This window comes from Vanessa cardui, chromosome 19 (genome assembly GCF_905220365.1).
Source record: "Vanessa cardui chromosome 19, ilVanCard2.1, whole genome shotgun sequence".
Lineage (NCBI taxonomy): Eukaryota > Metazoa > Arthropoda > Insecta > Lepidoptera > Nymphalidae > Vanessa > Vanessa cardui.
The window spans coordinates 6,956,390-6,979,064 of record NC_061141.1 but is presented as its reverse complement, the minus strand read 5'-3'; the positions used below and the strand labels follow the sequence as shown (position 1 = coordinate 6,979,064).

At 34.0% G+C, this 22,675-nt stretch overlaps 2 protein-coding genes across 3 annotated transcripts in view; one reads left to right on the top strand and one right to left on the bottom strand.

The window, feature by feature from the left end:
* Nucleotides 1-2,801: 2,801 nt before the first annotated feature.
* LOC124537831 (protein hemingway-like) lies at nt 2,802-5,972 on the bottom strand. 2 transcript variants are annotated; one of them, XM_047114755.1, is made up of 4 exons: nt 5,611-5,972; nt 4,917-5,405; nt 4,226-4,448; nt 2,802-2,934 (listed from the first exon to the last, which is right to left on the bottom strand). In XM_047114755.1, the coding sequence occupies exons 2-4, from the start codon at nt 5,363-5,365 to the stop codon at nt 2,878-2,880; spliced, it is 729 nt and encodes a 242-aa protein (XP_046970711.1). In that variant the 5' UTR covers nt 5,366-5,405; nt 5,611-5,972; the 3' UTR covers nt 2,802-2,877. The 2 variants fall into 2 exon arrangements, with proteins under 2 accessions (XP_046970711.1, XP_046970712.1); XM_047114756.1 differs by having other exon boundaries at nt 5,512-5,628.
* A 436-nt stretch (nt 5,973-6,408) lies between these two features.
* Nucleotides 6,409-22,675, top strand: part of LOC124537734 (UHRF1-binding protein 1-like) — a 32,900-nt gene continuing 16,633 nt past the window's right edge. The window contains exons 1-12 of the mRNA XM_047114625.1: nt 6,409-6,684; nt 7,046-7,247; nt 14,928-15,038; nt 15,368-15,445; nt 16,735-16,839; nt 17,270-17,396; nt 18,184-18,344; nt 19,219-19,369; nt 19,742-19,868; nt 20,281-20,386; nt 21,790-21,892; nt 22,570-22,661. Coding sequence (XP_046970581.1) covers nt 6,641-6,684; nt 7,046-7,247; nt 14,928-15,038; nt 15,368-15,445; nt 16,735-16,839; nt 17,270-17,396; nt 18,184-18,344; nt 19,219-19,369; nt 19,742-19,868; nt 20,281-20,386; nt 21,790-21,892; nt 22,570-22,661 — 1,407 coding nt within the window. The 5' untranslated portion in view covers nt 6,409-6,640. The remainder of the gene's footprint in view (nt 6,685-7,045; nt 7,248-14,927; nt 15,039-15,367; nt 15,446-16,734; nt 16,840-17,269; nt 17,397-18,183; nt 18,345-19,218; nt 19,370-19,741; nt 19,869-20,280; nt 20,387-21,789; nt 21,893-22,569; nt 22,662-22,675) is intronic.

Genomic DNA, 22,675 nt, shown 5'->3' with positions numbered 1-22,675 from the left:
TCGAGTGTCGTTTTTGAGCTGAAGGTTTCGCTGACGGCTAGGACAGAACGGACGTGTGCTGGTAGGAGTTTAGTCCACATCATACGCAGCGTTGAGTCCGAGACCTTGTCTCTAGCGAGATTTCGCATGCGTCTGAGTAGCTGTGTGGGTTTTTGATCGCCTAGCTCCATCTCGGCGAGAAGTTTTTGGAACTGACGGCTGTCAGATTCTTCATAGACGGAGATGAGTCGCTCCTTGATGGCCTGGTATTGCTGTTCCTTCGGGACGTTGAATAGGATATCGGATATTTGTTCGATATCCGCCTGTACGAGGACCATCTGTGTGAGTTGAGCCTGGCTCCTCTTCAATTCCTCCGTTGCGGCTTCGAAGCTGAGGTACCACAGCCGTGGGTTTTCGCGCCAGAATGGTGGACTGGACCAGAATGGACAGCGCAATACTCGATACTTCTGGGGTGCTTGCGAAGGCTTGTGGCAGAGCTTGCTTGTTGTCTTCCATGGTGTCGAACAGGGATTCACGTCGGGCAGGGATTCGTCGAGCAGGGATCCGTCGAGCAGGGATTCGTTCCAGCAGAAATTTTCTGTAGATAGCCGGGCAGAGATTCTTCTTCTTTGATGGTATTTTTTTGCTTCAGAGTGCTCTTGTTCGGGGTCACCACTTTAGAGGAGAGTTGAAGCTTCTTGAATGATACTCTTGATGAGTGGTCGAAGGAATGATTTAATGAAAAATTGCACCGGTATATATACAAAATTTACAAAATAAATTAACCAATAAAAAAACAGTATAAAGAAATAATAAGAAATAAAAGAGACGGAGGATGTCGTTCCGTCTTGCTCGCACACGCTAACGTCACGCGCCGAGCTGCGCGCGCATTATGCTGGGTCGCGTACCCGCTGCCGCGATGTTATAAATCGCCCCCGCACGTCGCGTCAGCGATTTCGTTCGAGCGCCGCGCGGAGAGAGGACGACTGCACTGAAGATCGCCGTGTCGACTCGCTATGTATTGTGAAGTGTTGAAGAAAGATGAAGATGCTTGAAGAGATATGAAGATAAACGAATCTAAAAACAGTCCTTTTCAGGACTAATCTTGTTTCAATACGACGCGAAAAACAGTCCTTTTCAGGACTAATCTTGTTTCAATACGACTCGAAAAACAGTCCTTTTCAGGACTAATCTTGTTTCAACGACGACGCAAAAAACAGTCCTTTTCAGGACTAATCTTGTTTCAACGATTATACGCGTCTTAATAAAGTGCTGCTACAGTTACATTAGGATCTTAAAAAAACAATCTTAAACTTACGTTTTATTGAATAAAAAAAAATTAGTAGATTCTCTTCTATGAAGAGCGTCACCAAATACTACATATAATATCTCCTCACGTTCACGCCGCCCGCGCTGGTGCGTCGAATATTTATGGCAGACTATCCAAACAAAATGGCGGAGGTTTTCATCACACGTGCAACGCGCGACGAGTTTCGCTCCACCATCCCCTATCTACTGCTCCACACTTCACCCCATTCATGTCCTGAGATGGACACGCGCGTTCCATTTAACTTGCACGGCTTGTTTTATTGGTAGGAACGTAGTAACGAAGCTACTGTTTACGTAATAAATAATAATTTATCAAAGCGTGTTTTTATTCAATTTACTTATCACTGCATTCGAAGTGAATAAAAAACAAAAACATTAAAAAAAAGGTTTCTTTAATCCTCAGAACCCAAAACCCTGGCTCGATTCCTTATCAGGAGTGCTATTTCAAAGTCAGTGTACAATATTTCTGTTGAGATATATTAATTTATCAAATTAAAAAAAAGATTTCAGATCCTCAGCGACCTGAACGAGTCGTTCGAAATATTACAACCGGAGAAAGCCTTCTTCAAACGAAGAGATATTAAATACATTAGACATATATAGGAAAACTATCGGCTAAAATCAGTAAAAGCATCTTAGATAATCTTTATGACAAATTAAAGGCTAGAAGTAGAAATACATGATTAAAATCTGAAATTCAAAGAATTTATTCCATTAAGGAACTCATTGAATTATAACTGACATTTTTTCCATTTCCCTGAAGTAATAACATGTTTTTTTTATTATTGACTCTTACCGTAGTTCCCGCAACTACTGAAAGAAGTTTTTCAAAATCAAAACTGATAAAAAATACTAATAAAATATACCAAAGAACTTCGATGGGACAAAACTTCTAATAAGACTAGTCACTATTTTCCATAGAGGCAAAAGCTGTAGAAAACGTAAAATAGTCATCAGCTTTAAAGGATTTATTAAATCAGTTTGCCGAAAAAGGCAAGGAGAGTGAGCTATTATGATGAATAAAAATTTCTTTTAATTTTATGGATTTTTTATATGAGAAATCTTCACCGATCCTAAGGGCCTCCACACTAATTGTTAAACGAGGCCAAGATACTCTATTATTTTAATGCCCACTATTTTAGTACTTTGAATGAACGAATAATGATATTATTATTGAATATAATTAGTCATTCATTCAATAAAAACCTCAAAGTACTAAATGATATGTATGTAGAACTAAAATAGTGACTTATGGCAAATTAACATTAGTAGTAATAACCCAAAATAGTTTTAATTGAAATGTATGTATAATGTCCAATCTATAAATATAATAAAATTGGAGTGTCTGTTTGTAATATGCAAATAGCTCTTTTTACTCATTTTTTCTCTTTCTATTATCACGGAGTTGATATTCGAAAAACAAAGACAAGCATTGTTTAATTAATCGCACCAGACACAACATTAGTAATAGGTAAGTGAATTAAAAGGCATACTGAAAACAGTGGTATAAAATATATTAAACAAAGCATTATTATGTCCCGCGCCCGCGCACCGGACGCGACATCTGTATCAACGGCGGAAGCTGCACGCTGAAGACTTGGCACGCTGAATTTTCTTCAGCAATATCTGTAACATAAGACACGTGTAATTTGGCCTAAATTCTCTAACACTATTTATTCGGGTCGCTTAAAATATTGATGATAATATCCTCATGACTTAAACCGGACACGGCTATCATACTCAGAAAGTAACTGTGCAGGAACTACTGTTTTTGGCTAATATTATCTTTTTTATGATATATTTAGGCGGTCGAGCAGTTGGACCACCTGATAGTAAGTGATCACCGCCGCCCATAGACAAAGGCGTATGTGTGCGTGTGTAATGTGCCACCAAACATGGGCACTAATATGTTATGTCCCTAGTGCCTAGTTTCATCGGCTAACTATATCTAATCATACACTTTCAAATAGTTCTTTTCTTTTATACATAATGAATAATGATTACCTATTTTATCAATCAGCATACATTTACACATAAAGCCTGTTTAAATATACCGTATATAACATAATTCCTATAATTACATTCTTCAAATCTCAATTGTACCAGAGATAAAATAATCAGGTTTTATAATAAGAAAACACCTTTTTTGGGTATTATATCTTGTAGGGAAGCAGATGGCCAAATGGTCAACGAATGGTAAGTGGTAATATGTTATAATGACATTCTTCTTCTCCAATTACATCAAATAACTTATACATATAATCAAAGAAGACACTTGAATACATACCTGTATATTGTAGAATAATTAATAATTGGGTGATGGGCGATACTTATTCAAGTGACCCATATAAACAAACCTTATAAATATCTGAATAAATATTAGATACTTCTTTTTTATGCAAAACATTAACAGTGCCTAAATTATACTTATAATCTTACAATAATATCTATTTTAAATAAAGCAAAAAATAAGATTTTAAATAATGGTTATTTTTATTATTAGTTATTGATTTCGGGATATTTACCATGTTTTTTTATTTATGTTCGGTGGAGCTCGATATTTCGACATTATCTACGAATGTCTCGTAAGCTCCATCGAACAAAAATAAAAAACATGGCAAATATCCCGAAATCAATAACTTTAATAAAGCAAAAAAGTAATTATAATTGGTAAAAAACATTAAGCTATTCATAGTACATATTATGATATTCATTAATGCTGCTCATTTAGATTAACTTAAAACTCCTGCTATTAAATTATAGCAATTATTTACAATAGTGTTGAAATTATATTATTAAAAATATAGACATATAACCAGTAAGTAGTACTAAGGTCTAAGATATTTTTGTTTTTTGCCTGTAATTTGCCATTCGCCTTCAATCCGAAACTATAATGTAATGAGAATAATATACGTACCATGTTGTCGTGATCTATTTTCCTTTGCTGCATCTTCCTGTGCACAGCGGCCGGCGGCAACGGGCGTCGAGGAGGCTGTTCCCGGTTTGGTATTGATGATTTTTTCTTATTCCTCGCACTCAAGATCTTATTTAAAAGTATGTGGTTATGTCGTTCTATTTCACGTAGTCTCTCGTTTGTGAATGACATATTAATACGGCGCGTCTGCGGTACTGATATTGAACTGAAAATTTAATACCAACATAATTGTCGAAAATAAATGTTTTTTTGCAAAAATACTATAATTTTATTTGTTTATAAAAGAAATTTAAATTGTTTTCCTAATCCATAATTACCTAATTTGTCCTATTAAAAAGAATTTCGAAAAGACAGAATCTCTTTCAACTTTATTAAAATGAATAAAGTAATACAAAATATTGCTGTGATATGAAAAATAACTTAGGAATAGAACATTTAGATAACATTTAAAAAAGAACAACCATAATTAAAATTACATACTAAATAAAAATAGAATAACTATTAAAAAGATAAATAAAAAAAAATCAAAACTCAAATTAAAATAAGAGTGTTTTATTAGTGTGTACTGAAAAATAATTGTTGAACAATAATGACTTCTAAAGCTACTAAGGTTTTTGGTGGTAAATGCTCATGTATTTATTAAAATAATAATTAATGTAAACAAAAGCCTCACCCATAATCAGTGGATCTGCCAGAAACAGAAGGAGGTTTATTTGTAGACATTGATGACTGACTTTTTGATAATTTAACTGATCTTTTATTGCTATCTCTTTCATCAGGACTATTGTTTAAAATATTATTACTTTTCTGCTCTATCTCTGTTTCACTACCTTCTTCAAATTCATCGGAATAATGTATATCCTCATTATCATTAGCCTTTTCATCATTCTCATTATCACTTCCTGATTCTTCGTACACACAAGTTTCAACGCATATATTTGGTGGTCGTTTAACGGCGTCAACTATGCAACCCATTTCAGATAATTCTTTTGATAATTCATCAACCTCGTTATTGTTCTCCTCCTGGTAAAACTGTTTACATTTCATTTTATTAGAATCGCCTGCAGAGTACTCCCTGTCTATGTACCCACTGATATTCTCTAAGTTCTCGCCAAGTGACATTGTGTAAGCGTGCCACTAAGTCTAATATGCCAGTCAGCAGCTATAAATAGAATAAAATTGTGCATAGTTAATTATTGTGTATTATTTGTGTCTTTACCCTAATTACAAGATATTAATAATTTGGATTTATCAAAAATACAACTTACTAGTTCGTTTTTCTATGCCAATATCGTAAGAAGCATCTAGTTCGTTAAAGATCGTTAAAATTAACTGTAATTATATCAAAACTACAATAATATACTTACTACAAGACTTTGTTTTTATTTAATATAAGTATTGATTTACTTTTGAAGTACTTGTAAATAGCCACTAGCTTCTGATATAGACAGAAATTAAATAAATTAAAGCGCAAATTCGAAACTACAAAGAAAAACGAAAAACTCGTAAAAGTATAATAACATTTTATTATGATGTCAAACTATTTTTGTTTTTAGAATCTTACTTAATTGTCAAAGGAAGTAAATTAATAACTGACAGATTTTATAAAGACACCTAAAATCCTCTTCGAATAGCAAATATTTCAAGCCGTTTTCAATATTGAACAAATAGACAATTGATAAAAAAATCAATAGCAAACGTAACAACAACCAAACAAATATCGCGCCATTTGGTCGTTGACCGTTCAAGTCATTCGAGTTGTCATTTTCTTGTATTGCTACCTTATGCAAAATTGGTATCTTACAAAACAATATTTGTCTCGAGTCATACCCATGTACATCCATCTCATATAAAGTTTTTTAATAATCTTTAATGTAAATATATATTTTTAAAAAGTAGATACCGATATTTTAAAATGAAATTGGATTCCAAGTATTCTTCAAAATGTGGGAATTTCCAATCATTGACAACACTCGTTTAATATCATTCTACTCCTTCAATCATTAGTTCAGTCTAGTACGTTTCATTACACGCGACAAGGAATGAGTGGAATTTGATAATAGGGGATATATGTTTTGTATAAAATAAAATTGTACTTTCCTTTCATTTGATTGCATTCAATTAAAAAAAAAAAAAACAAGTTTTATTTATTTGAAGTAGAAAATAGTAAAACAAAGCTCTAAAATCTTAGCTCATTATTAACAAAGTAACAATAGTGTTCGCCCAGCTGGTCCTGTTGTCATTATTGACAATCAATTCACAAATTCATTCACCAGTCATTCATAAACGTAGAAGAAAGAAAATATCTTTGAATGGGCAGAGAAAATTAATAGTGTAAAATAATGATTTCTCGTTGAAATTTGCGTCTAATATTTTGCTTTATACAAAAACTTCAATATGGTAACTATAATAAAGAATCAACTGCTGAAACATCTATCGAGGTACGCTGTTGGACGTGTATTTTAATATATAAAAGAAATATATTAATCCGAACTCTAATTTAATAAAATTACAATGTGTTTACACTGTATTTATTTAGAAACAAATATATATTTAAATAATATAAAGCTTCACCTTCATTTACCCTTATCAAATAGCTATTAAGTGTTTTTTATTCTACTTATAAATATAGCAAAAAGTTTGTTTCGAAAAAACCGAATACGAAATAATTATATATACAAAAAGTGGATCGAATTGTAATTAAAATTAATAAAGTATGAGTACTGCTCCAATTTTCTAAACTTTAATTATAGTGATAGAAAATTCTTTAAATGTTTATAAATAACTGTTTGTTTTATTTAGGTACACAAAGAATTTATCGCCAGAGCAGATCTCTCTCTCAGCTCTAAGAGGGTCTGGCGAGCTGCAAGATCTGACACTAGATGAAGACTTGTTAACTGATTTGCTGGAACTCCCTGGCTGGGTGCGGTTGACCTCAGCAAGATGCAACCGAGCCTCATTCAGGATACAGTGGACCAAACTAAAAACAGTTCCTATTGTATTGGTGAGACAATAAATATACTATATTTGTAAGTTATCTGTAGAACATAGTATTTACCAATCAAATAAGGAGTAAAACAGAACAAATATTAGATTTACATAGATTTATTAACAGCTCGGCTATGTTATAACATTGAACAAACATTTCTTAATACATAGATATATCTTTATAAATATATTAGCAACACTTCTATTCAACTAAACTACTTATATTTACTTAAATTTCACTTTGGAAAGAAAATAACAATTAAGATGGCTTACAAATAGCTATCTGTAATACTATAACAATTATCAAGTCTATGCAATATACAAATTGTTTATTTATCTATTGTACAATAGGAATAATCTATAAGCATTTTTATTAAAAAAATTGATAACAATAGTAAGAAGAAATGAAAAATGATATCATACAATTTAATATTTTTATTAAATAGGCTTATAAATAAGTTGATAATGTTTTTAAATTTTCTATAAGTAATAAGTAAATAGATATGTATTGATAGCACATACTATCTCTCATTATACTTATTGTTTTATAAGAAGTGTGTCATATTTATATGAAACATTCAACAAGTCTTAATTTGTCATGACAATCAATATTGAGCAAAGCAAATAACAATGAGCGAAGCATGCTCAATAAACAATAATAATAGCAGTTACACTAACAAACACTAGTGTTTTTGTGATATTGAAAGTTACTTGTAACTTTTTTTTTTTTTTAATATAAATAATAATCTTCTATTATCTATTTTTCGTTAAACTATTTATATACATTATTTTCGTAATGTTTCATACAACTTAATAAATGTAATAACTAGTCAATTAAGTTTTAATTTGAATTTGCAAGTCATATTCATTTTACTAAAATAAAATAAAGGTAAGGCTAAAGTATGGGAACGAGGAAAAAATCAGTGCAAAATTTGTCATACTATAAAACTGTTGTGTTACATAAAACTACCTGTTCAATATGAAAATAAGACTTTGTGCCTATTTAAATAAAGTTTGACTTTTTATCAGACCAAGATTTATCAGTACCCACAATAAGTTTATTTAAATTTAATTAATACGCGAATTAGTCATAATTATGAAACGTATTGTGGAGTTATAGAAGTGGATTAGAGGAAAATCTTATACAAAATTTAGATATAATAGAAAAAAACAGTATGGCATAGTAAATACTTAGCGTTTGGCTTTGTTTAAGCTCATCTGCGTAGGTACCATTCGTTCCACTCATCGTAAATTCTGCTGCTAGGGGGCACTTATTATTTACGTTCCGGATTTGAGGGTGAGTGAGCCTGTATCAGTGCAGTTAAACTGGTTCACTCACCGTCCAAAAGACATTACGTGTTAGTTCGAATTTAAGTGGCGCATTCATTTAAGCAAGTTATTAAAATTTCGTACGTTGACGATCTCCATGGGCGTTGGTGACCACTTAAACCCATTGGCAAATCCGCCTACACATTTAATTTAAACATAACTTATTCTTAATCCGCATAAAAATATGTCTGCCATTAACGACCTTCTGCCCGCCTGAAGCAAAACCGTTTTGGGAATGTTTTTCCAAGTGTTTAACACGCTTCTAGATATATTGAGATCGATGTAAAACAATAAACAAACACCAACAGACAGCATTGTTCAATCAAACAGCTAGTTACAGACTGGTATGATACTTGTTATAAGAAAATGCTAATTTCTTATCTTAAAACTCCAACGTTTTATTTGTGCTCTACGTAAACTCTTCCGCGATAAGATATATTGCGTTCCACTTACGACAACGACGTTTAATTAATACCTAACGTTTGTCTACCGGTTTGTGCTATACTAAAGATTTATGCAATACTTAAACAATACCTACTATGAAAATTAAACAGACGTGTAATGTTTAACTCGGTTCAAGGTCAAGTCATAGTAAATTAACAGTTGTTGCAAGACGAGGTAGTTTGAATATTTATTTTATTACATTTTATTATTCTATTGATGATGCTGAGATGGCCCAGTGGTTAGAACGCGTGCATCTTAACCGATGATTTAGGGTTCAAACCCAGGCAAGCACAACTATATATATGTGCTTAATTTGTGTTTATAATTCATCTCGTGCTCGGCGGTGAAGGAAAACATCGTCAAGAAACCTGCATGTGTCTAATTTCATCGAAATATTGCCACATGTGCATTCCACCAACCCGCATTGGTACAGCGTGGTGGAATATGTTCGAAACCCTCTCCTTAATGGGAGAGCACGCCTTAGCCCAGCAGGGGGAAATTTACCAGATTGTTAATTTACTTTAGTTTATTCAATTGATAGATCATCTTACTTTATAGCGATTGCCGATCGGAATTATTCAAGTAACCATTTCAGAGAGTCGTAAATCTTCTCTTAAAAAATGATATCATCAATCATGTTATTAAATGGGCTCATAAAAACACCTTTTGTCACGTTAAAATATAAAGATACCACCGGTTCGGAAACTATATCATAACGAGAAGAACCGTCAAAAAAATCAGTAGTTATCCTTTCCCACCATTTTAATTACAGAGTAAGTTAGTAACATACAGTTAGTAAATAAATAAGTAGGTATACATTATGCCTAGAAATCAACAAATACTAAATCCACGCTTTTTTATCTTTAATATAAAATCGGATTGAGTAATATGCCTTGCTTTTAATTTTTAATAGGGCAAGTTAAAAATAACTGAAATCTTATTAAAGAAACGATAACCGTGACCTCGAATCGCAAACTAAATTCATTCTGTATTAATTTAACTTAGGCGGAAACTAAGTGTTTTTATTTATATTTTATCCTCATGACTATATAATAAATGTCATCATTTCTTTCGAAAACATCTATATTTTTCATATTGTTTTACATAAACGCATGCTCGTGATATGCTAAAAAAATAAAGTGATAAAGATGTTTTGGTCCCACACTCACACACCAACATGCACTTATATATATTAATATACACATAGAGAGGAGAAAATATTGATTGCAATATCCGCTAGTAAACAACGTAGGTAGGTATACATCAGTTGATATACTAATTGTATGTACATTGGAACTCATGCTTGCATGTTTAGCATGAAGCGTTTAAAATTAGACGTTCGTGTTTGTAAGTAAAACTATCAAGTATAAAGTGTTTTTGATGTTACAAATTATATATTTTTCATTAGTGCCAACACTAGTGCCAATAGTTCACTAATTGTAACGCCATTGTTACGTAGAATAGAGAAAATACAAAGATTTATTATTGGTTATTCGAAACACAATATTACAAAGTGACTCAACAAAAGTTGAATGGCGTAATACTTTCAGTATTTTTGTTGTTTCAATTTCACAGATTTTTTATCGTTATTTCATCTCAGATGCTATTTAGATCTTATGTTGAAAGAACTACCAATTCCCAATAAAATAACTTGTAATATCTTTATCTTTATTTACTAAATAGTCTTAAAAAAAAAAACACATGGATTACTGCCTAATTGGAAGTAAGATATAATGTTGGTGACCTTATCGCTACATAGTGATCTCTTCCAGGCAATTCAACGGTGTAGGTGATAAGTCATTGGATATGAGATACCAGAATTACCTGGTACTGTTATCTATACTAATATTATAAATTTGAAAGCAACTCTGTCTGTCTGTTGCTCTTTCACGAAGAAAACGCTAAATCGATTTTCATGAAATTTGATGTGAACAAGGAAGGAGTCTCCGTTTTTTGCCTAATACATGACTGCCAATCTTACGGGAGCGAAGCCGCGGGCCTCTAGTAACAAATAAAATAAAATTAATCTATTAGGTTTCTTACATAAAAACTTAATCTCCGATATCAATTTAGAAGCGATACTTTCGACTCCATTGTGAATCGGTATGACCGTAAATAATCTTTCTTACTTTCAGTTTCTTAGTGTTTTTGTGAAAAAACTATAGATACATAATATGTTTGCGGAGGAATGAGGAACATATAGTGAGGAAGGCCTTGAGCATGGATGTGGATGAATGTAGAGGTAGAGGACGACCAAGGAATCGATGGATGGATTGTGTGAAAGACGGTATGGTTAGAAAGAATGTTACTTGTGAGATGACGTCTGACAGAGAAGTATGGAAGGAGAAGACATGTTGCGCCGACCCCAAATAAGATTGGGATAAGCGCAGAAGGATGGATGGATAATTATACATAGTCTCTTCGTATTCGCTGTAATTATTGCATGGATTCTACCGAGATCCCTTGTTACTAAGTTAACAAATGTGTATATAAGTCGTTGAAGTATTTATAAGCCTCAATAATCAGCTTGTAAATAAATGACATTGTTGAATCTAATAATAGATAAAAAAACCTCATTTAGAATTCATCTAGCGATCTCATTCATTCATCTTTCACCCGGCTTCGCACCGGTGTAATACTGATACTAAATATACTTACTACAGAATATGTTTATTTACCACATCACATTAGAAATTTCTAAAATTACCAGTTTTTCAATAAACAAGAGCCTCCCCTTGAGCCTTCACTCTATCTATTGATAAAAAACTGCATCAAAATCCGTTAAGTAGTTTTAAAGATTTGAGCGCATACATAGGGATCTAGGGACAGAAAAAGCAGACTTTGTCTTATACTTTGTAGTGATGATGACAAGACTGAAAAGTCTTATATTCAATGTAGGTAACAATAAAAACACCATTGCCAACGCAATGAGATTCGAAAAACGAGCTCGTAGCGAGTTTTGAATAATGTATTTTAATCGACGTTTCGTCAAAATCGTCCAGCCTTGATATGACTTTATGCAATATCAAGGCTGAATGAGAGTATTGGCGTTTCGCATTTAGCGTCATTGTTGTCTATAAAAAACATAGACAAAATAAACTATTTTTAGATAATGCGTTTTGCTTATTAGGAACGTGTTTAGCAACTTTATAATAATTATTGTATCGATTGCTGTAAATGCTAAAAATACTGTGTCATAGTCCACGATGAGATGATGATGATGAGCTGAGATGGCCCAGTGGTTAGAACGCTGTGGCCACTGATGGCCCAGTGGAATATAATTTCTGTATATAATATATATATATAATGTGTATAATAGGTTCCAAACCCTCACGTTAATGGAAGAGGAGGCCTTATCCCAGCAGTGGGAAATTTACAGGCTGTTATTTTACTTTACTAGTCCACGATGTATAGTATATGTAATGTACTTCCTTGACAATGTTAGATTACGCAGTTATGATAACGCTGATGTTAGTTTCACAATTTTATACCTACTTCTGCATGCTTGGTAGTAATTAATTGATCTTATTTTAAGCGAAGTCGAGGTATGTAGAACGTGTTTTATCGCATAAAATTTGTATTAGTAACGTAAGTAAACTAAAGTAACAACAAGCCTGTAAATTTCCCACTGCTGAGATGAGGCCTCCTCTTCCATTAAGGTCAGGGCTTGGAACATATTCCACCACGCTGTTCCAATGCGGGTTGGTGGAATGCACATGTGGCAGAATTTCGATGAAATTAGACACGTACTCCCTCACGATGTTTCCCTTCAACGCCGAGCACGAGATGAATTACAACACAAATTAAGGACATACATATATAAAGTGGTGCTTGACTGGGTTTGAACCCGCAATCATCGGTTAAGATGCACGCGTTCTAACCTCTGTGCCAACTCAGCGCAAATTTGTATTATAAGGATAAAATAAGGTTTCACTGAAGTCTATGTTGTAGATGCGTGATGCCTGCTCATCAGTCGGCCGATACTGCTTATGGCCTCGTAACCATTTAGTGTACATGTAAAAATGGTTAATAAATTTTATTTTTTAACTATAAAAGTTTTAGACAGAAAAATCTGAACATTATTATTATTTCACATTAATCAATCAATAAAGACTTACATATGATACTTCAAATTTATTTTTGTTGAATTTTTATTTAGTTAATGTTGTCGAATGTTTTTTTTATTACTTTTTAATTTACAACATCTACGAACTCACAGTAATGTCCGTGCCTTATTTACATTTTACATTTTGGCATTTTATATTTTTACTTAACATCAGATCTTCGCTTGACAATCTCGTCGTCTTCTTCGGAGACGTGGCCCACACTGACTTTTTCTTCATTTTTAAATAATATATATGTCAACTGTTAAGTGGGAACTATTTAATCACGCACTGCACTTCGACACAGACCCCCCGTACTAGAACAGTCTTCGGTGCCAACTCCAGCTTTTCTCGATTTTGCAAATTATACAATAAATTCAGTCAACCTCTTGATATTAACTCATATCCGCCAGATGCCTTTCGTAAAGTAGTTGTCAACCTAGTCAGTCAAGTGTAATAATGATTCACGTTTTACTAATTAAATTAATTTTATTACATTATTAAATCAATTAAGGGAATTATATTGATTATATTACTTAAATTATATTGTTATTTAAATTTTAAAATAATTAAATTCCTTTGTATTCTTTTGTTATACTGATAAATACTTTGTTTTTATTCTGTTTTGCATGATATATTTTTATAATTATGAATTATTTCTTGTTTAATTTCATTTTCACTATTTTATTATGGAAGTCATTCTAAATCATTGTATTGTAAATTAATTTTTTTATTAAATACTAATGTAATTTTGATTGAAATTGAATATTTAATGAATTTTATAACGTACTATAAGTAAATTTATGTTTTTTTTTTTTTTGGTCTAGAAAATTATAGAAATTGTTAAAGATTAAAAGCTAAAATATTTATTAATTTTAAAATTTATGAAATAATTAATATTTGAATTGAAATGTAATTTAAATTTGTTAATGATTGAAAGCTATATTTATATTAATATGTATAAATTTGCGTTGTTATTTGTTTTTTTTGTTGTAAATTGTTATTAACTCGCTTTTAGACTTTTTATCGTAACTAATATTTTTAAAGAATGGAATTTTAAATGCATGTAGTGTTTGCTTTTATATGATTTTACATATGCTGAGCATGATTATAATTTAAGATGTAACTAGTTAAGTATGAAAAGATGTAAAAATCGCTAGCAAACCTTATAAATAAATAAATAAATAAATAGACACCGCTAAGCAGTTTGGAGACTAAATACAACGACGGTACCAGTAGGAATGTTAAATATAAATACGAACGTGATATAGACCACTAGTAATATGTCATAGTGCTAAAGAATAACAAATACTTACAGAAAAATTATATACTTTATTCTTTTGGTGTCACAAGCTCTTGTGTCTTTAGAGAATTGAATGTAAAGTCACTGCCTATTGGAAATTGCTTGAAAAGTTTTGAATTTAGCTGAGATTGAATTTTCCTACTCTACTGGAAATATAACCGTTCTTTATATTAATAATAATAACGATTAAATATATATGTCTTAGTAAAAATTATGTACATTGTGTAAGAAATATAATAAATATAATCTAAACTAACACTTTGTTATTAGTATTTTATTTGTTATATATTTTACAATGTTGTGTTACTAATAGTGATGTATTTACTTCAATTTATTGGCATTTCTTTAGTTAACTTAATTAATGTAATTAAGTATTATCAAACAGTACCTTCTATATACGTCGTCAACATTCTTATATTTAATACAATAAAAAAGTTACGATAAAAATGTATGCAACAGACTTTTTCCTTGGTAAATTCTGTAACGACATTTTTAAAGAGTGATTTCTTTGTTTCAGAATCTAGACGAGGTGCACATAGCTCTCGAAGTATGTACAGAGCCTCGCGTCGTGAACCCTGGCTCGGGAGGTGCCATGCCCATACCGGGAAAATACAGTTATATACACAAGGTACACATATATATAAATATGAGTAATTAAAGCATTCAGATCGTAAATATTCAGTAAGATTTTTTTTGTCTTGTTAGTGTACAAATAAACATTTTTTTTAGTAAATGAATTTGAGTAATTTGACTACAAAAATAATATTTCATAATCAAATTCATCTTCTTTTCGATTTTATGATTTCGAATAGTGATGTCGTAAGTCGATAGAAATGAAACCGACATCAAGATTGAAACTTCCAACTATCGTATCTTAAATTAAAGTCAACACCCATAATTTTTTTGTAGAATAAAAAATAATATTTTTGTGTTTTTGTTTCATTGTTCCAATTTAAGGTAATAGATGGCATATCCGTGGCTGTGAATCAAGTTCAAATAGAGTTCAAATGTGACGCCTTCACCAGTAGTGTTCAGGTAAATCAGTTTTAACACTCTACTAGTAATAATATCATAACTTATAACCCCATTCTCCTCTATAAATGGAAAATACACCTAAACTCAACTAAAATAATATTAAAAAAATATATATTTACGTAAGATTTTTTTATGATATTGTTTGGCGGACGAGCATATGGGCCACCTTATGGTAAGTGGTCGCCATCACCCATAGACAATGACGCTGTAAGAAATATAACAATTCCTTACATCGTCAATGTGCCACCAACGTTTGGGAGTAAGATGTCATGTCCCTTGTGCCTGTAGTTATACTGGCTCACTCAATTTTTAACATTGTCTTAACTATATATATATATATATATATATATATATATATATTTATTTATATGTTATTAGATTATTTCATCTTTCTTCCAATTGAAATTTATTTAAGCTTCTAGCACTCTTTGTCAAAAACAAAACTAAACAAACCTTCTGACCTGAGCGCTGTCGTAAATTGTTTACTTTGAAAAGTGATGACTCATAACGCAATTAATGAATTTAAAAAAAACAGCTGTGACTGTAGTTATTGTTATCAGGCAAATTGGATAATACTTCACTTGATTAAATATGGTGTAAATATCCTAATGGAAAATATACCAACTACAACTTAATACAGTTTTAATCAATTAGAATAGAAAATACCTGTTCCTAATACGTTACGAACGTGCAAATATATTGAAAAAATCTTTCAAGCAGTATCTAATATTTTAAAATAAACATATTACAAATATTCGTCTTCGTGGCGATTATTTTATCATCATGAAAAAATTTGCTTATTCACGTAAACTTCACAATGAAGCGTTTTTGAATCGACAATAATTAAATATTGCTACCGTTTCGGAAAGCAGCTTCTAGCGAGACGGCAAGAAACTAGCATAATTGTTCTTTTCAAATAAACAGATTTACAATGCTGTTACTTACAGTAATTAGTATTTTAGGACACTAATGTTGGATGGAACCCGAGCCTAACTCCAGGCGTTTCTTTCTAGTACTTTTTTAATGAAAAATATGTTTTATTTATTAATTTAGTCCTAATAAGCTTTTTAAATTTTGAAAATGGTAAATTTATTATATTTTTCGGTATCTTATATATGAATGAACGTAAAGTTTTGGGTAGATAAAGCCGGTGGTTCTTCTAAATAAATGTCCTTCGATGCGTTTAACGCCTAGATATTTGTACCAAACATATTCATATAACGCTGATATTACGTAGTATATTTTTCATTTAGATGTTCATAATAGAATGGTATGTATTATGCCTTCAGATCTCTAGGGTGACCGTGGAATCCAGAACACCAGAGGGCAGGAAGGGTGATCTAAGACTGACTAGAATCAAATCACCCGACACTGGCCAATTGCTTATATTTAAGGTACTCAGTTTTATTACAGAAGCATTTCATGTTATGTATATAAATATTGGCTATTAATATTGAATATATTCAGTCGAGATGGCCCAGTGGTTAGAACGTGCATCTTAACCGATGATTGCGGGTTCAAACCCAGGCAAGCATCACTGAAATTTCATGTGCTTAATTTGTGTTTATAATTTATCTCGTGCTCGGCGGTGAAGGAAAACATCGTGAAGAAATCTGCATGTATCTAATTTCATGGAAATTCTACGACATGTGTATTCCACCAACCCGCATTGTAACAGCGTGGTGATATGTTCCAATCTTTCTCCTCAAAGGGCCTACTCTGGCCTTATCCCAGCAGTGGGGAGTTTGCAGGCTGTTGTTGTTTATATTTGACCACAGTTGTACTTTTTTATAGGATTTTGATTGATGTATTGAATTGTTTTAGGAATTAGAATGGCAAAGCGCCCGAATAGAGGCGAAGGCCCACGGCGTTGCGGCCGCCAACCTTCCTCCTTTGCGACTGCTCCTCGGGAACACGCACTGTCGGATAGTTATAAAGAAACGTCTGTCTGGTTAGTTCGTATTTTATTAAATAAAATTCTAAAATTACTGAAAAGTATATAATGCTCATGTGTAACAGTATGAAATAGGCTATTTGACAATGCGAAAAATATAGTGTCAATTATTGTAAACTCATAATATATACTATATCACGAGTTTAAAAATGGTTATTTATCAACGAAAGTTGAAAATAATACTTAATTTATTCAAAAACTCATAAATAAAATTGAATTTTTTTAAACGTTTGTCACGTTACACAAAACGCTCCTGATTTGCCGGGCCTATGATGGAGTCACTTTCTTATTAACCTTGCTTTTCTACTACATGTACCACAGTTTAAAATACAGGAAAGTGACGTCACCGACCACATTGCAGCGCCATATTGTCCAAGTAGTGTTTTCGCGCGCTATTTAAATGTGGAATTTTTAATTCGATATTTCTTGGCAAATATGTACAAAAACAACTTTTACTAGGTTCCTTAACTTCTACTAAATAATATAAAATGAATTTTAAAAACCAGTCAAATAGCCTATTGAACACGATTGTTTTACGTGAGCTCTGTGGAAGGGTCTTTCAAACTTCATTTCTTTAAGAGATTCGTTATAAATGTTGGCCATTCTTCAATATTTATGACTTTATTTATTCCTAAATAAGTTTTTGTTTTTAAATTATTTATTTTAATGAACTGAAAAAAAAAACATACCGTATGTTTTGTCGACGAAATGATTTTTCTTTCTTCTTAATAGAAGTGAAACAAAAATAATTGAACATATTTAAGTAAGTGTATGTGTCGGTCAGACTGCGCCGTGCTGGGCTCGCGGCTGGTGCTGCGGCCCGAGCCGCTGGCGTGGGCGCTGACGGACGGCCAGCTGCGCGCCGCGCTGGCGTGCGCCGCCGCGCTGGCCGGGCCCGTGCGCCGCGCCACCGAGCAGGCCACGCGCACCAAGGCCGCGCACAAGGTGCCCTCTAACATTACACATGTGAAACTTACCCTGTCTGTCTGTTAGAACCTATTTTGAAGAAATTTGGTATTCATCAAACTTTAACTCCAACAAAATACTATACATAGGCTACTTTTTTGCCTGACACATGACAAAGAACACCCTAAAATGCGAGCGAAGCCGCGGGCGACTACTAGAATATAATAAAGCATAAGCACTAAAGGTCATAGCTCATTAGAGCCACCCGGCACCCACTCCGCACCGCCTCGTCGCACGGCGTCCACTCGTTGCGACAGGTGGTCCACGGGTGGACACCGTGTTATTACCAATAAACGTCGCGCGGTCAACCATTGGACCTCGCATCGTCACCCAGTGGACCCCGCGCTAGCCGCTGGTGGACCCCGCGTGGTCTACGACTGGAGACCGGTTAGTCCACGAATTTTCGCTTAGTCTGTTAACAATTGGCACTACATCTACACGTGTGCTTCATCGCCAACGCGTCGCCCTTGGGTGAATCACTCGCAGGCAGCGCGCGGTCTACGTGCGGCAAGCATGCGAGTTGCGAGTTGTCACCGAGTGGTCCACGCGCCGCCCGCGCGTGGGCAACTTGCGAGCGAGGCGATCCGGAGTTGATGTAATGGCGTATACCCATAGAAATCCATACAAACAATATCAACCGCACTAGTTGAGGCGGTGAGGGTCGGGTGCCGGGTGGCTCTAATGAGCTATGACCTTTATTCCGTCGTTTAAATAAAAAAGGCACTTGTATTGAAATCTGTAAATCGGTCGATAGTGTACAATTTACTTTCCTGTAACTTGACTGAAATAAATCGAAATGAAATACTTAGTATTATTAGTGAAACTTAAATTGAGTATTATAACTTTCTTTCAGATCGAAGAGCCCCTCGATCAGATCCATAGCCGTCCAACGTCTGGTGATAAAGACATACTGGCTCGCATGTTCGCGAAGCATGACGTCAGAGAAACCTCCTACCACTTGCTCGCGCCGCGGATAGACCTGCACTTGTGTGACGATCCTGGACGTAAGTTCGTGTAATCAATACATTTTAATCAATTAAGTACTCAATTTGAGTCGAGATGGCATGCATCTTAACCGATGATTGCGGGTTCAAACCCAGGCAAGCACCGCTGATTCATGTGCTTAATTTGTGTTTACAATTCATCTCGTTCTCAGCGGTGAAGGAAAACATCGTGAAGAAACCTGCATTTGTCGGATTTCAAAGAAATTCTGCCACATGTGTATTCCACTAATTGGAACAGCGTGGTGGAATATGTTGCATACCTTCTCCTCAAAAGGAGGGGAGGCCTTTAGGCCAGCAGTGGGAATTTACAGGCTGTTGTTGTTGAAATACTCAAAATGAAACGCGAGGTAAAAAAAATTTTTTTTATTACAGTGGGTAGATCAGAAATGCCCCAGCTAGCGAATGGCGGGGCGCTACAAGTGACTCTCGTCAGTATGCAGGCCGACTTGTTCCCTTACCATAAAGCTTCCAACGATAGGCGTCACTGGCGAGGATACAGGTAATCAATACTTTTTAGTCAAATTAGGGCGTATTATGTTGTAGAGCTGAGATGGCCTAGTGGTTAGAACACGTGCATCTTAACTATATATTATATATTATATATGTGCTTAATTTGTTTTTATAATTCATCTCGTGCTCGGCGGTGAAGGAAAACATCGTGAGGAAACCTGCATGTGTCTAACTTCATCGAAATTCTGCCACATGTGCATTCCACCAGCCCGCATTGGAACAGCGTGGTTATTCCAAACCCTCTCCTTAATGGAAGAGAAGGTCTTATCCCAGCTGTGGGAAATTTACAAGCTGTTTTACTTTACTCTTTTTACTTTATATTATAGAGCAATCTTTACCACTACAAAGATGTGTATATGATGATGATGATGATGGGTATAAATATTATTCTTGTAATTCAGGGAAGCGGCCACCCCTCACAGTCAGTGGCTGTCACAAGCGTTGTCTTCCTTCTGCACTACGCTGCTGGAGACCTTGGATCCCAGACCCATGACACCTAGTGCCAAGGTAAAGTAATATGTGTAAGATACATGACGAATCTTGGAATTCTCGTTGTGATAAGTAGCATCAATGTTGTGTGTGTTACGCAAGCACAGAACATATAAAATATTTGTTCCTCTATATATTTTAATGTTGTTTATGTCACCGTAAGATTACCAAATTCGTTAGATTACAATCTGACGAGACAGATTGTAATCTGTCCAAAATTTTGTGAACAGTGAAATATGATTGAAATGGAACGTATTATTTTTCGCTATATTGTAATATTTCGATGGGAACCGGTCAAATTATGAACTGGCGTAGAACGGATGCATATCGCACGTTGATTGGTTGAACGTTATGTGCCAACCGCCGCCCCGAAATCCGTCATATAATTTTACCGTAAAATTGCAAAAAATACCGTTAAACTATATTTCACGTTAATTCAATTTGCAATAAAATATAAACAATTTAGATAGTTAGATTGTAATCTAACGAATTTTGTAATGTTACGGTGACATTTATACCAATAAAGATGTTGTTAGCTATATTAAATATTATTTTTAAGTGTTTAGTGGTAAATCGATAGTGTAAAATTAAAAAAAAATGTTATTTTGGTATATGTACCGTGTACACATACATGTGCATCGAGTAAAAAAGGGTTATTTTAGTATTACAAAGAGACACTCCAATTTTATTATATGTATATAGTCCAAGATTTTTAGATATCCGCTCTGCATATAATCCTTCTACGTGATTTTTTGATTGGATTATGTCAGAGGGCGCCACCTAAGTATAAAACCGAGTTTCTGTCGTCCGAAACCGCGAGCGTTAGACGCCATCTTGGAAAACGTTTTTTTGCATATATCTCGGAAACGGTAAGTTTTACGTTAAAAACTGAAGAGATCTTTTTTGTAGAGAACAAAATTTCCCATCTTTTTTATTCCAAAATTTTCCCCCTATTGTTGATATTTTCCGATATATTTAAGAAAAAAAAAAACAAATTTTTTGTTATTATAGTTAGTTATAATAGTTGGAGAACATGAAATTTCCTACAAATTTTGTATAAGACTTTTTCTTGTAAATAAAATGATTAGTTGCTGAGTTCTAGCTGAAGCTGGGAAAAGTTTGGTATAAAAAAGATGGTAAATTTTGTTCTCTACAACAAAGATCTCTTCAATTTTTAAAGTAAAACTTACCGTTTCCGAGATATGCAAAAAAACGTTTTCCAAGATGGCGGCTAACGCTCGCGGTTTCGGACGACAGAAACTCGGTTTTATACTTGGGGGGCACCTTCCGACATAATCCAATCGAAAAATCACGTAGAAGGATTTTATGTAGAGCGGACCGATTTTTAGTGCTAAAAATCCTTGACTAATAGATAATGGAAATTTGTGAATATTATTATTATGAATACTGTCGCGCTGCAGCCGAGTCAGGGCGAGCGCGACGAGCCCGTAGGCAACGGCGTCCCGCCCCGCGCGCCCGCCGCGCCCGCGCCCCCCGCGCCTCCCGCCGCGCACGCCTCCGCCCGTGAGTCCTCCTTGCTTACAACTCGTCATCAGTTCATATTCACTTGTATTACATATTTAGAAATAAATAATAATACATAACCAAGAGAGTCGAGATGGCCCAGTGGTTAGAACGCGTGCATCTTAACCGATGATCGCGGGTTCAAACCCAGGCGAGCACCGCTGATTCATGTGCTTAATTTGTCTTTATAATTCATCTCGTGCTCAGCGGTGAAGGAAAACATCGTGAGGAAACCTGCATGTGACAAATTTCATAGAAATTCTGCCACATGTGTAATCCACCAACCCGCATTGGAACAGCGTGGTGGAATATGTTCCAAACCTTCTCCTCAAAGGGAGAGGAGGCCTTTAGCCCAGCAGTGGGAATTTTCAGGCTGTTGTTGCTGTTGCTGTTGCTGTACATAACCAAGGCAGTACAATAATATCTCAAAGGTTGACTTACTCTTTTGAGTGCCGTGAGCTCCCGTGCTAAAAGTCGCTCTTCCTTAACACACTCATACTTTAATTCAAATTATAAAATGAAACAAGCTAAGAATTACAAAAATATATATATAATAGTTAAAGGTAGAACGCGTGCGCGTGTGTGTTCATTTATTATTCTAATACACCGAGCTAATGATTGAATAAATTTAGAACTGTTACTCTTATCATGATTATATCTTATGATTTTTGCTTTAGCATCACCAACTAGAACGAGAATACTTCAGCAGCTCGGCAAGTTGATGACTACCTGTCTCATACTCAGGATAGACGATTTCACTGTTTACAAGGTAAAAACTACATT